General features: G+C 36.6%; 1 protein-coding gene across 1 annotated transcript; it reads left to right on the forward strand.

The window, feature by feature from the left end:
- The first annotated feature begins 3950 nt into the window (after positions 1 to 3950).
- On the forward strand, positions 3951 to 9393 carry LOC101887368 (lipase 3). Its single transcript, XM_005191180.4, has 3 exons — positions 3951 to 4237; positions 6036 to 6821; positions 8816 to 9393. The coding sequence occupies exons 1-3, from the start codon at positions 4154 to 4156 to the stop codon at positions 9203 to 9205; spliced, it is 1260 nt and encodes a 419-aa protein (XP_005191237.1). The 5' UTR covers positions 3951 to 4153; the 3' UTR covers positions 9206 to 9393.
- The last annotated feature ends 6349 nt before the right edge of the window (positions 9394 to 15742 follow it).

A 15742-nucleotide genomic window follows, 5' to 3' on the forward strand; every position in this document is an offset into this window, starting at 1 on the left:
CACGAAGATGAACTTTTGATCTTTCCAAAACGATGTGACGTCAAATTTTTTTTATAGTTTTATTTATTTTCCTATTTGTTGTTTTTGTTCAAAATTATCGCACTACTAACCGCGATTAGTTGTGGAGGCACTCCAATCAAAAACATATGACATTTTATTAATAGAAATAACATAATTTATTGTGATTATTTAGATTGTGTGTAAATTTAAAAAAAAAATCAATTATACAATTGTCATTGAGATTATGAATCATGTTATTGTTTTCCATAATCACAGCTCTATTTGGGAATTGTAAGGTATGTCAATGCTCGGTTCCAGAACCTGCAAGAATCTACGAGTTTTGCAATTGTTTTACCCTACGCTACATAGTGGAAAGGGTATTATCTTTGTGCATTTGTTTGTAACATGGAGAAGGGAGCGACATAGACCAATAGTTCCTTTTGATGATCTGAATAGAATCACATTCTGAGTCGATTTATGCACGTCCATCCGTCTGTTCGTCCGTTTGCCCATGTATTTTTTTTTTCCAAAAAATATTTGTTTCGCCCAAGGACGAACCCTATTAAAATTGGTAAGAATCGGTTCAAATTTAGATATAGCTCCCATATATCTTCCACCGAATTCGGATTAATTGTGAACCAAATGACCAATAATAAATGACCTGCATTTTGGCACATCCGACTGAATTCAGTATAGAAGCAAGTGCATCGAAGATTGGTGAAAATCGGTTCAGATATAGCTATAGCTCCCATATATATGTTCCATTCGATTTGGGGTTTAAAGTCCCCCACAATCGTAATATGTACTCCCCAAGAATGATATTTGGTACCAGGAGCTCAATAATACCTCTGTCAGCTATATATCAGGTTTATTGTGCACAAAGTTACTAATATCAGCCCAAACGGACTGAATTTTGACACATCCGACCGAATTAAGTCTAGAAGTAAGATATAGCTTTAGCTCCCATATATTTGTTTCATCCGACTTGGGGTTCTAAGTCCTTCACATGCGCAACATGCACTCCACAACAATGATCTATGGTACCAGATACAGCTCTGAACTAAGTGTTAAAAATTTGTATGTTGCTTCCATATACATCTTCATCCAATTTGTTATTGTCCCCCATATCCAGGGTGAGATGAAAAAACTGTCGCATTGGCCGAAAAATGGCTCGTGAGCTGAACATATCGCAATATTCCATTTGGCAAATATTGAAAAATTAGCTCGGGGTAAAGCCATTGAATTTCCAAGAAGCGCAAGAACTTACAGCGCGAACAGAAAAAACCAGTAAAGAAAGTCTTAAAGTCGGGCGGTGCCGACTTTATGATACCCTTCACCACTTTGCTAATTTAGTAGAGTTCCACATAACAATTAAAAGTTTAAAGTTCAAAGGACTAAATATGCCGAAGTATTTGTATCTTTTAAATTCGGAATTGCATTGCCCATTTGGTGCACAACTAATTGGAAATCGGATAAAGATATATATGGGAGCTAAATCCAAATCTGAACCGATCTCGATAAAATTTGGCAAAGATATTTCTGAGCTGTATTTGATATATTTCCCTGAATATCGTTGTTACAGAGTGCATATTACTGTTGTGGGTAACAAATATAACAAATCGGATGTATAATATATATGGAAACTATAGCTATATCTGAACCGATCTTCACCAAATTTCACATACTAGCTTCTAGACTCAATTCGGTCGTAAGTGCCAAATTCCATCCCATTTGGACAAATATTACACGTTTGGTACACAATAAAACGCAAATAGGACGAAGATATATATGGGAGCTATATCTAAATTTTGACCGATTATCTTCAATTTCAATAGGGTTCGTCCTTGGACCAAACAAATGATTTGTGCAAAATTTCATTTGGATCGGGCAATAAATGCGACCTGTACTTTGTTTACAAAAATATATGGACAGACGTATAGACGGACGGACGGACAGACGGACGGACATGCATAAATCGACTTAGAATGTGATTCTATGCAGATCATCAAACGGAACTATGGGTCAATCTCGTTTCCTTTTGCCTGTTACAAACAGGTGCTTTGCTTGGCCGAAAGTGGTGAACTGCCGAATTCGGTTTTCTTTGATGAGAAAACATTCGTTGTTCAGCAGTTTGTAAACAAACAAAGAGGCCACCAGAACTCCAACGCCGGTCATGGTGATGGTGTGGGCCGCCGATGGTCACTCTTCGCTAGTATTAATCGACCGTGGCATCAGAATAAATGCCAAATATTATCGCGAAAATGTTCTAGAGGGTGTAGTAAAGCCTTGGGCACCAAAGAATGGTTACAAAATGAAGTTCTTCGCTTCATTTCCAGCGCACAATGGCCACCAAAATCTCCGGATACCAATCTGTTGGACTATTGTGTCTGGAGTAGCAAGGTTGGTAATAAAAAATACCAAAGTGTCGATCACCTCAAGCAAGGGCTTCGTCGCGAATGGGTCAAAATGCCGCAGACCAACATTCAGGCAGCGTGTGACGGTTTCATTGGCAGTTTGAAGGCCATAATTCGTGCCAAAGGTGACCAATTCGAACAAATCTAAACTTAGTCTAAAATTTGATGCTATTTTTGACATTTTTTGCTTTCATTCAAAAAAATTTAAAAAAATTCAAAATTATGGCGTTTGACTTTGTTACTGTTTTTTTATCTCATCCTGTATAATACCCTGACCACATTGTGGTGTAGGGTGTAATTAATATGCTCCTATCAAATTGAGGGCATTCATGGACAGAGCAAAAGATCTCGGGTGATAGTCTTAGGTATTAGGAATTCAAATTAGATCCCTACCAATTGGAAAACTTCGAGCGTTACCTCCTTTTACTGGCTAAGTCATCGGTCGGCTTGTTCGTAACATAGCAAAGGACCATAGGGTAAACTAGTATAAATGATTATCCGATATTGATCATTTTCTTCCTTCTTGCATACTTGTATTCCTAATTCTCCGGCATTACGCATGCCCCATAAATTATGGGTATAAAATTCTAAGTCGATTTAACAATGAGCGTCAATATATCCGATTAAATTGAGTTAGACCCCATGCATTCACAACAAGTCTATTCCAACATGTCAATTCCTGACCGAAAAAGTTTGTTTAGACCCTCAGATATAAAATCTGAATGAAATTATTAGTCACTTCTAGTTATTTTTCGTATTCGTAATCAAGGAAATTATTAATTTATTTTAATACATTATTAGAAGATAAGGGAGCATCTGTTGAATTATTTAAATTTAAATCTCAACTATTAATAATAATTTTCAAGATTGACAGTTTCGATTAGAAATCCAAAACATACAAGGAATCTCTTAAAACGAAACGCAATACAATGCGTTCTGTTTCGCATACAACACTTGCACTTTTTCACGGCTAATGGCAAAGTAGATTATTGCAATCAAGGTTGCACTGGCAAATTGACCGATTAATATGGCCGATTCTAAACAACAATAATAACAACAAAGCGATATTTGAAAGAAAATACACAATTGTTGTTTTATGACATCAATGGGATTATTATTATTTTTTTTTCAATCTATTGTTCAAATTTCTTTTCTTTCGGGCTAATCTTTATTGTTTTGCTGCACTATTTGTTGGTGGTAGAGTGTGTGTGTGTGTGTGAATTTGTTGTTTTTAAGGAAATCCCAAAGAACTACCTCCATCTAGGGGGTCACTATTTTACGTTATGTAGTATTTTTTATTTTCATGACGCTATTTGACCCATATCTGATCGAGATAATCAAACATGCGGAGCCATATACTAGCGAATTAATAGCAAAACGCTATTAAGTGTGGCGATAATCAAAGAAAGTCCAGAGATAAAGAAACAAAAACGCATTGCGTTTAGTATAACCTGCGATCATAAAAAACGTAACGCAATAATCCATTCAAAAGAAATTCGGAAAACAGTCGTTTTTATATTCGGACTGCGGCGAATGTGATTAGAATTTGCATTATAGCCCCTCATTTATTTTCTCTTTAGGAAAATGTTCTAACCAGCGGTCATTTGAAATTGGACCGTGGCAAGTGAATGTAACATAATACGCTCCTTAAAAAAAATAATCCGAATATAAATTCTAATAAACGGAAATAGAAAACAAGAAAAAAGTATTTAAAACAAATTTATCTAATATTTAACAAAATGTTCAATAAATTGTATGAATATGTTTTAATATTTTCGGTAATAGTTTCGATTAAAATCAGAATCATAAAAAGCTTGCAAACGGTAAGTTAAAAATATGTATATAAGAAAAATATAAGAAACAATTAAAAATGCTTTTAAAAAAAAATTAATAAATAAAACAAAATGATTTAAATTCGGACAATACGGAAAAAATAATTCAACAAGTTGTGAGATTAAGTTTTTTTTTTTTTGGCGCCCAATCATTATTTTATATTTTCCGTCAGCCACAATAACAGAACTGTCTCAAAAACTTTAAATAAATGTTGCCAACACCTTCGAAATAAAAGTAACGATGACTTAAGCCAGTTAAAAAAGCGTTTAATGTAGTCTCATCTTTAGTCCTTTTAAAGGGAATATGTCAAACTTACACCAATATTTTTTTTCGAGAACACAAAATACCGATTTACGGATTGTTTGGATGAATATGTGGCTAAGACTCTCAAGAGGACCATTATATGAACTCTTTTTTTTTAAAGAAGTTTATACTTTCCTTGCTGAAATCTTCTAAAAGTGAATAAATACTAAAAATATTTACTACCCTTGAAGAGAAAACTTCACTAAATATATAATTTTCAATTAATTATAAATATTTTATTGTCAATCTGATTTCCTGCTTTAATTCTTAAAATATACCTTCTCAGTGACCTTCTGTTTCGTATGGTAAGAATATACAGGGTGAGATAAAAAAACTGCAACAAAGTCAAACGCCATAGTTTTTACATTTTTTTTTAAATTTTATTGAATGAAAGCTAAAATGTCGGAAATTTTAGAATATCGGAAAATGTTAGAATAAGGTTAGGTTTGTTCGAATTGGTCACCTTTGGCATGAATTATGGTCTCCAAACCGTCACCGTCACTCGCTCCACGGCTGTTGCTCTGCGGTATTTTGGCCCATTTCCGGCTAAGCGCTTGCGTGAGGTGATCGACACTTTAGTATTTTTTAGTGCCAACCTTGCTATTCAAAATGCTCCACACATAATACTCCAACGGATTGGTATCCGGAACTTTTGGTGGCCATTATGCGCTGGAAATAAAGCGAGGAACCTCATTTTGTAACCATTCTTGGGTAACGCGTGCTGAGTGCGAATGTGCTGAGTCCTATTGGAAAGTCCAAGGTATATCTGGCTGGAAAACCACAAGTGGCTTTCGTTAGAGCACTCCAGCATTTAAATGTGAATAAATCTTTTGTGTCTCGTACCATCGCTCGTTGCCGTGATACTGGTAGCGAAGTCCAACGTCAAGGAAGTGAACGGAAGAAAACAGCAACATCAGCAAAAATGGTTCGAAAAGTAAAGAAGCGACTTGATCGAAACCCACGTCGCAGTGGCCGAAAAATGGCTCGTGGCAAATATTGAAAAATGAGCTCGGGGTAAAGCCATTGAAATTCCAAAAAGTGCACGAACTTACGTCGCAACAGAAAGAAAATATACTCAAAAGAGCTAAAGAGTTGCTTCGCTTGGCCGAAAATGGTGAATGGTACCATTATAGAAGTTAAATACCATTTTAGAACTTTTCGTAAGCTTAATGCTCGAATATCCAAAATGTCTTTGGTACATCTATCCTGCACTCCATCAGTCAAAGTTCAAATTATTCCGTTCATAGTATTACATTTTTAGTACATTTTTGAACCTTTCGTAAGCTTTTAGTACGAAATTCCAAAACCCAGCCTACCCACCATTACTGACCCTCGTGCAAAATTTCAAGATTTTAGCTTCTGCCGTTTCGTCTGGGCGTTGATTCTAAGCCAGTCAGTTGTTTCACGACTCCTTTATATATACATAATTTTTTTAAATATTCAACTTAACTTCTAAATTTTTGCTGTTATTTTCATCTATTTTAGGAACACTACATTTTAGAACGTGAATACCCATTGGAGAGGCATCGCATTAAAACCGAAGATGGCTACATTTTAACGGTACACCGAATACCGCATTCACCCGAACACTCCCCACACCACATAATACACCCTCAATTTTCTCACCTCAGCGGCGACTACAATCGTTATTTGCCCAGTCGCAAACCAGTCATTCTATTACAACATGGTTTCGGTCTTAGCTCAGAAGGTTGGGTATTGCCAGACCGAGAAATTGCCTTGGCCTATCAACTGGCCGATGCTGGTTTCGATGTGTGGCTGGGTAATCAACGTGGAAATTCGTATTCGCGACAGCACACCCACATCGATACGAAAACGGATGATTTTTGGAATTTTTCATTTCATGAAATTGGCTACTATGACTTGGCGGCAGTTTTTGATTATATGATGGTGAAGACGAATAATTCGGGAGTTCATTATGTGGGATATAGTCAGGGTACCACGTGTCTGTTGGTCTTGTTGGCATCGAGACCGGAATATAGGGAAAAGGTTAAGTCGGCTCATTTGTTGGCACCCGTGGCGTATATGAAAAATATGAAGGTACCTTTGGTCCAGTGGGCAAGTGAAAAAATTCTGCACTATGGAGAGATGTTGGTGAATTTTCTGGGTCATAATGGTGTTATGCGTTATCATCATTTACCGTTCTATCGCACACTTTGTAATTGGGCATGTGGTGAGGGATCGAGTTTGCAGAATGTTTGTCGCATGGTGTTTGCTTATTTCGGTGGCCCAGGCATGGGTAATATTAAACAGGTAAGGTTCTTGTGAGAATATCCACGAGTTTTAAAAAAACCAATAGTCTTTAAAAGTATTAAAAAGAAAATCCACAAATCCTGATGGTCCTTAAAAATGTTTAAAAAATTCAACTTCAAGAAGTAATAGTCTTTAAAAATATTTTTTTAATTCCACGACTCCTTTAATATATTTTTAAAAAAACTATTTGCCTTTAAAGTTGTTTTTAACAAAATAAACGAGTCCTTTTAAAAAAATCTTGGAGTCCTTAAAAATATTTTTTTAAAAATCCATGAGTCCTTGAAAATATTTTTAAAAAAATCCATGAGGCCTTAAAAATATTTTTTTAAAAATACACGAGCCCTAAAAAAATTAAAAAAATCATGAGCCCTTAAAAATAGTTAAAGAAAAATTCACGAGTCCTTAAAAATATTTTTTTAAATACACGAGTCCTAATAGTCCTTAATCATATTTTTTATAGTCCTTAAAATTATTTTTTAAAAAATCCACATGTCCTTATAATCCTTCAAAATATATTTAAAATAATCCACGAGTGTTAATAGTCCCTAAAAATATTTTTTAAAGAATCCACGAGTGTTAATAGTCCCTAAAAATATTTTTTAAAGAATCCACGAGTGTTAATAGTCCCTAAAAATATTTTTTAAAGAATCCACGAGTGTTAATAGTCCCTAAAAATATTTTTAAAAGAATCCACGAGTGTTAATAGTCCCTAAAGATATTTTTTAAAGAATCCACGAGTGTTAATAGTCCCTAAAAATATTTTTTAAAGAATTCACGTGTGTCAATAGTTCCTAAAAATATTTTTTAAAGAATCCACGAGTGTTAATAGTCCCTAAAAATATTTCTTAAAAAATCCACGAGTCCTGATAGTCGTTTAAAAATATTTTTTAAAAAATCTACGAGTTTTGGTAGTCCTTTAAAAATATTTTTAAAAAGATCTACGAGTCTTGATAGTCTTTTAAAAATATTTTTTAAAAAATCTACGAGTCTTGGTAGTCTTATAAAAATATCTTTTTTATAAATCGACAAGTCTTGGTAGTCCTTTAAAAATAGTTTTTTAAATTCACTAGTATTGATAGTCTCTAAAAACTTTTTTTAAAGAATCCACGAGTCTTAATAGTCTTTTAAAAATATTTTTTTAATTCACGAGTATTGATAGTCCCTAAAAATATTTTTTAAAACAATCCAAGAGTCTTGACAGTCTTTAAATATAATTAAAAAAAAATCCACAAGTCCTAATAGACCTTCAAAATATATTTTTTTTACAAATCCACGAGCATTGGTAGTCTTTAAATATATTTTTTTAAGAAAATCCACGAGTCCTAATAGTCCTTAAAAATATTTTTTTTAAATCCTCGAGTCCTAATAGTCCTTAAAAATAATTTTTAAAAAATCCACGAGTCTTTATAGTCCCTAAAAATATTTTTTAAAAAATCCACGATTCTTGATAGTCTTAAAATATATTTTAAAAAAATCCGCGAATACTAATAGTCCTTCAAAATATATTTTTTAACAAATCTACGAGCATTGATAGTCTTTAAATATATTTTTTAACAAATCTACGAGCATTGATAGTCTTTAAATATATTTTTAAGAGAATCCACGAGTTCTAATAGTCTATAAAATATATTTTCAAGACAATCCACGAGTCCTAATAGCCCTTAAAAAATATATTTTTTTAAAAATCCTTAAAGTCCTTAGAAATATTTTTTAAAAAATCAATGAGTACTTAAAGCCCTTAAAAATAATTTTTTATATTAACGAGTCTGGATAGTCCTTAAAAATATTTTTAACATATCCACGAGTTTTACATATTTTTACATATTTTTAAAAAGCCACCTGTGCGTATTAGTACTGCCAACATGTATACGTCAAGATGTGCCACCAATATTTTCTTATATCTCATAGCTTTAGTGAATTTTCTTCATGTGATACAAAACGATTTTCACCAACAATGTAATGACTTTCTTCCATTTTCTCTTTTTCCCCCACAGTCCGTCCTATCCGATGTCTGTGCCGCCCAGCCGGCTGGTGCCTCCATCAAACAAATTCTCCACTTCATACAAGTCTATGTAAAGGGTAAATTCCAACAATATGACTACGGACAGCAACACAACCAGCTGCACTACAAACAATCAACGCCACCCGCTTATGATATTAGCAGCATTACGAACTGTGTCCATCTGTATTACGGGGTAACCGATCATTTGGCTGACGGCGAAGATGTCCAGAGATTAGCCAAACGCTTGCCCTGTGCCGTTGTACAGCCCATCAGCGATGATGATGATAAATGGAATCATTACGATTTCTTGTGGTCCAAGGATGCTAAGGAGTTAATAAACGAACGCATCATTCGGGTGGTAAGGGAGAGTGAAAGTAAATAAGGCTATGGAGTGATGGTGTGGTGCCCTTTTTCTTTGGTGATATTATATTTTAAGAATGCCTAGTAGAAGTATTTTGTATTATGCGGCCTCAACCCCCCTCTCAAGATGACTGATATATATTAAGTGTTTTTTTTAGCATTATGTCTAAGTTGTTGTTATGTGTAGAAAAATAAATTCATAGTTTTTTTTTTTTATAAATAATCCAAATTACGTGTTTTTCTGTAATGACCTTGTTTTTGGCGAAAGGATGCAAAACATCTGCCTTGAGTGAGTGTCTGTTGGTATGCGTTTGTATGTGTGTCTTACAAAAAGTGTTGCGTTTTTTTTATTGGAAAATGAAGTGTTCCCAGCAAGCATCTCATAACCTTGACTTTATAAATCAAAATCAAGTTTTTCTTTACCAAAAAATGCTTACACATAATACGCTTTAGTTTCGGTGCAAAAAAAAAAAGAAGGAGAACTGAGAATGATGTAAACAGTGGTTTTGAATCATGTAAAAGGGGTGTAATTTTTGGTGGAACATAAGCACAGAACAGTATTGGCTTTTAACAAAATACTATGGTATCCCGAACACTTCAATATATGTGTTTTATTCAAAACGGATATTTTTATGACTGGATAGTAAAGAAATTATGAAATGAAATTTGACTTGAATAAATATTTTTATTTTTGAGAAAATGGTTTAAAAGAGTTCAAAGCCTATGACAGTATATGCATACAAATCTTTGATCAAATATATATTATATATTCTTCCTTTTGGTGAATCTATTAAATTATTACCATGCATAAAGGTAGGAAAAAAGAAGAACTGAGACGAATTATGATATTATTAACTTGAAATATTTTTACAATCTAAAGTATAGAAATGAGACAAACTCCATATTCAAATTTGGCTCTGGTTAAACCAAAAATGAAAAGTTTTGACTCTATGTTAGGGAGATCAAAGAAGAGGTAGATGAAGAAGCCCACGTCATTATATATAAATGTTAATCCGAATCGTGAATTGCTAACTATCGGATTTCCACCAAAGAGAAAAATACGTTTTTAGTCCATAACCGACGTTGTTGTTGTAGCAGTAGTACATGTATGTGTTTGCATTTTGCTAATGTGGTTCAAGCTCCAGGTTTAAAAATTCGGCTTCTTTAATGGGATGTAGCCAGAGTTCTTCGTGAGTGAGTTGGGTAGGTTTGGCTGTACAATTGTGCAGCGTATTGTGCGGGCCTGTATTACACGCCGAGCAGACGTCACGCACATCTTCGTCAATTCGTGCCCAATACGAATTGAGACGACTACACCATCCTGAACGTAATTGCGCCAAAACTACACTGGTTTATCTAGGTAGCTGGTGCAAGCAGGTACAGCAACGAAAAAATATGATTATGCTGACGTAAGGGAAGGACTTTCGCCTCTTGGGGTCATGAGAATTCTCAGGGCAGCATTCTGGCAAGTCTGGATGTGTTTGGAAAAGAGTGTGGCCGTTGATTTTGTGGCGGATATTTTCATATTACTCGCGTGGAAGTATGCGGCAAGCTCCGCGAGATAGGGGTTCAGCCTTTCGCATATATCATCGACCTCTGGGCCGATGCCATGATCGTCGAGGGGGAGAAATTTCGGAAAGGTAGAGGTTAAACAGTTCCGGATATATTAACCCAATTTGGGAAACTCCCTGTTTCAATCTGCTGGCTTTGGATTTCTTGTTCCGTAATTCCACATACGACTGGCGTACACACATATAGTTGAATATTCAACATCTCAAACTTGGCCGGAGAGTGGTTTTCTGCACGTCCTCAAACAGTATGCCATGATTGAACGTATCAAATGGCTTTGATAGGTCAAGCGCTACCAACACTGTTCTGTCACACGGCTTGTTCTGGTTAAATCCTAAACTAATATGTGTGGAAATGGCGTGAAATGTTGTTGTGGTATTATGTTGTGGACGGAATCCGTGCTAATGGTTGGCAACTGGATAGCTTCCTCTAATGCTGGGGAGGAGTACAGCCTCAAGAGTCTTAGTTACTGGCGACAAAATCGAAATCGGGCTGTACGATTCGCACTTACTGGCTTCAGTAGCGGGACAACCCGGCTCATTTTCCAGGCTTCGGGTACTATGTGGGTGGCTAGCGACAGGTTGAGAACTTTCGTTAGGTACTCGACTCCCTGTTTCAGCATTTTCAGTGAGTCTGGCCCCAACCCTTTGGATGACTTAGCGTTCCGGATGACTTTGCAACATCACCCAACGTAAACTGTGGTGTTTCCTCTCGGCGGGAAGAGATCAGATGCGACGTAGTACTCTTCCTTTCGCCATGCCACTCTAAGGATGCTCGACAAGTTGTCGGTTAAAATACTCAGCGCACCACTTCGGATCACTCACTGGCATCCTTTTTTTCAGGGTTAGAGAGCGACTTAACCGTTAGCTACAGCGTACTCATTTTGGTTCCAATGTAGCAACACTTCAGATGGTCTAGCCACTTTATCCTCTTATGCTCCTGTACTAACCGGTTGACTTCCACTGTCAAATCACTGATTCTAGGACCAGTAGGGTTGGTACGACGGAGATCGTCACGCTCCTTTGCTAATCCCGCTGCCTCTGCTGGGATTTTCGGTCGGGTATTCGACCAGCAAGTATATAGCGAGCGGGTGCAGCTTTGATGATATTTCGAAAAATCCTTTCTGCTACCTGGTCATCAGAAGGGTTGTGCAGTTCTCTAAAGCGGCGGTTGGTGAATTCTCTGAACTCTGACCAGTAAGCTTTCCCATGGTTTAGGAAATTACGGCGTTCAGAGGTTATGAAATCGAGCGACCTGCTTCTGGAGACGATTATCGGGAAATGGTTTGAGCCAAGATAAATGACGGGTTGCCAAGTCACGTCATCTATCAGACCGGGAGACACAATGGTTAAGTTTGGCGAACTGTGTGACACTCTCCTATTCGGTTGGGGGCATCCTCGTTAACCGTGCAGAATGTGGAGCAGTCAATCTGCTCTGCCAGCGCTGATCCTCTCTGGTTATTACCTAGGACGAATTGGCATAACTCATGGTGGACATTAAAATCCCCTAGTACCACGCGGTTATTGCCTACCAACAATGGGATATACACATTAAGCTCCTCTACCTTGGCAGTTCCATACTTGACTGCTAACTGCATACATTCCATGTATGGGTCACTAGAGACTGGCTCAAGCGAGAGAGGTCTGTACTGAACAGAATGGTACGCTAATCCCCCACATCCACTTCTGTTGCGATCCTTAGTACGTTGTAGGCTGTAATTTTCATTCAGCTTGATTTCCTGCACCGATGCGATCATAAATTCCACTATCTCATCTATATTGCTTCGGAGTCCGTTGCAATTGAATTGCAAGAACGATGCACAATTCAGAGCTGGAACAACAACATGCGGCGTTTGATGCTGCGGCGTTGGTTTCCGTTCTGGAGACTGTGGTGGAGTTCCATACTCCGACGACGTCTCTGGTGAGGACGAAGAAGAAGTGGACTCGCGGGAGACTACGCTACTGCAGCACGTCGCAACATAATCCCTTTCGCTGTAGTCTCGCAAACGCCTTAGTCCAGAACAGTTCGGCACGGACAAAGTCTGGAAGCAGCATTCCATGATAAGCTGCTCCCAATGCAGAAAAAGTAAACATGTACATACTGGGTTGGCAGCCGCTGGTCGAAACTGGTATGTTTTTGTTTCGGGTCAATCCGGTATCATAGAACCCGCTTTCGTGGGGCCGACGTAGAGTTTAAGGCTGAGTGTATTTCATTAAAGGGGTATATTAAAGATCCGATCTTAGTTAAATGATAATATGGCAGGGTATGCACACACAATATTATCCACATTTGTGGGAGAATAACCACAAAAAGGCAATATAGGGAACTCCTCCCGCTATATTGCAGATATACGATTATTTAAGTTATTTTATCTCTTGAAGGAGGTCCCAGAAGGAGGCACTTACTAAATTTTTTTTGGAAGGTACCAAGGGGATTTTGAAGATATTGTCCATTGAACTTTTATACAGATGTAAATATTACGATATATTGGATGTTCCTATCACTATTCATAAAAAATATGATTTTTTGAATATTTTAAAAATTAAAGAGACAAGAGGCTTTTAAAAATATTTCGAACAATTGTAGAACACATTTTCGAAACCACCTTCATATATCTAGGCGCACATGAACAGCGATCCTAATATCAAATTTCAGGACACTTCGTTCACTTAGTACATATTTACCACCTTCATGTATCAAACTTACTTTCCACACCTTTATTCTCATACCAGAATTCAAGGTTTTAGCTCTATCTGTTCATGTAATACCAAATGGTAAAATTTTTGAAGTTTATTACCATTTTAGAACTTTCCCACCAGTGACTCTCATTCCGATTTCTGAATTTTATCTCATTCCGTATGTTTAATACAAAAATATTAAATTTTTAGTACATTTTAGTACTTTTCGTACACTTTAAATGTCCATCAATTCTGAATCTCATGAAAAATTTCAAGATTTTGGACGTTTCGCCTGGGCTGTGATTCTCGGTCAGTCAATCAGTTATTTTCGCTTAAGATATATTTTTTATGAATCAAAACTTTAAAAGTTCGCGATGGCGGAGTATTTTTGTCGCGTTTTTTAAAGTTTATTTTTCTAATTCTTTGAAATAGTTTGTATTTTTTGTTTTGCTTCTGCTCTTTGTCCTCGCCAAAGGAAGGGAAACTTTTTTGTTATCGATGTTTGTGCATGTGTGGCATTGTGTGTGGTTGGTGGTAAAAGTTCAAGACCATATCAGGTTCTACCCTCTATCCGCCGTCATTGATGATGTTTGAAATTTTGACAATTTCGTTTTCTGTTCAGTTTTGGGTTTTTGTGTTTCGAAGGTGGAAGATGGAAGAAACGGTGCCAAAAAATATAGTTGTTGCTTTGCCGTGATGTGTCAGCTGTTGTGTCGTGCCGCTTTCCATGGAAAGGAGGTTGCTTTGTTCTCTGTTTGGGTTGGTGGTTGGATGGTTGGTTGGTTGGTTGGTTGTTCGACGCCATATTACCTAATGTTGCACTTTGTAATTGCATGGCACGTTGCAAAAGATGATGACGACGATGATGGCGATGTTGTCTTCATTGTTGCTGTCGTCTTTAGTGGTTGTGCCGGCATTGTTATTGTTGGCTCTAGATGTTGCCTGTCAGTCAGTCAGCCAGCCAGACAGCCCGGCAACCAGCCAGCCATCCAGTCAGTCAGTTGGTTGGTTTTAAGAAAAACTAGTTCATTGCCAGCCACCATGAGGCAGAAGTAGTAGCACTAAAATGCTCAGGAATGCTAAAATGAAAGAAGTGGATGGATGACAGCGAATCGTGAATCGTGTCATGTCTTTGCTGGGGGATTGCTGCTGCATTTATGGCAGTTGCTTTGGATGATACTTTTAAATGCTCGCCATGAATTCGGAATTCTGACTAGGAAGACAACAAGAGAACACCATGAATTGCTGTCTTATTTTCTAAGCAGTTTCGTCTAAGTAAACAGCTTTTCTATTTTCTTTCGTTTAAATGCAAGCGTTTTGTTGTTGTTGTTGTTGTTACAAATATTCATGTTGTAATCGTAAATATTTTACAAAAGAATGCTTCGCGTAGTGGAATTTGTGGCAACTGAAAAAAAAACGCAAATAATAATTCAAGCGCAAACTATGTACATAGAAGGGTTGTCATGACAATAACATTGAAGTCCGCAGCGTACTTTTTTCCTTTCCTTCTAAAACGTCATCTACAACAACAAGAAAAAGAACGACAACAACACTACTACTACTAATAGTATCAGCAAATGCAACTACACTCAACAATGGAGAAACTGAAAACAATTGTCAAAACAACTACAGGGCCCAACAATAACAACAACTGCTATGCCGGAGAGAGAGAGAGAGGGGGAGAGAGGTTGGAGGCCCTAGAAATGTGGGCAGACTGTGCAAAGTAAAAGGATTTGGAGCGTATGATGAGTACCATTACCACAACTACACGCTGTAATGTTGTTATCCTTGCATTGAGATGTTGCTGGCATTTCATGAAATGTCACTCAGATGCTTTTGTTGCAAAATTTAAATGTTTGCAATTCGGTGCGGTTGTTTTGTTAATGTCAACACACATTTACACAAAATTTAATAAAAAGTTGAAATGTTTCGAATATGAAATTTAATAGTGTTTTATAATAATCCTATGCGACAAAATTAAATTTTTTCTATAATTGTAAAAGAAAATCCAGCTATGAAAGTAGAGTAAAACTAAAAGACAGATGTACCAGCGTTTTGAAACTTAACATCGCAAAGTAACCTAACCAGAGCAGACAAGTTCCCCTCATTCACACTTTTTTGAAATTTTGGGATTACGTTTCTTGAGAATCCTTGCATTTCGGGTGAAAAGTGTCTTTGGTAATATTATAAATAACATAACGAGAATAACCCAAATAACCCAAAGTCACCAAAATGGTCTTTTTTGTCCATTTTTAAAATATGGTTAAAAACTCCGTTTAAACGTCAAAATATTCCACAAAACTAAATGTTCT

This window comes from Musca domestica, unplaced genomic scaffold (assembly GCF_030504385.1).
Source record: "Musca domestica strain aabys unplaced genomic scaffold, Musca_domestica.polishedcontigs.V.1.1 7, whole genome shotgun sequence".
Classification (NCBI taxonomy): Eukaryota; Metazoa; Arthropoda; class Insecta; order Diptera; family Muscidae; genus Musca; species Musca domestica.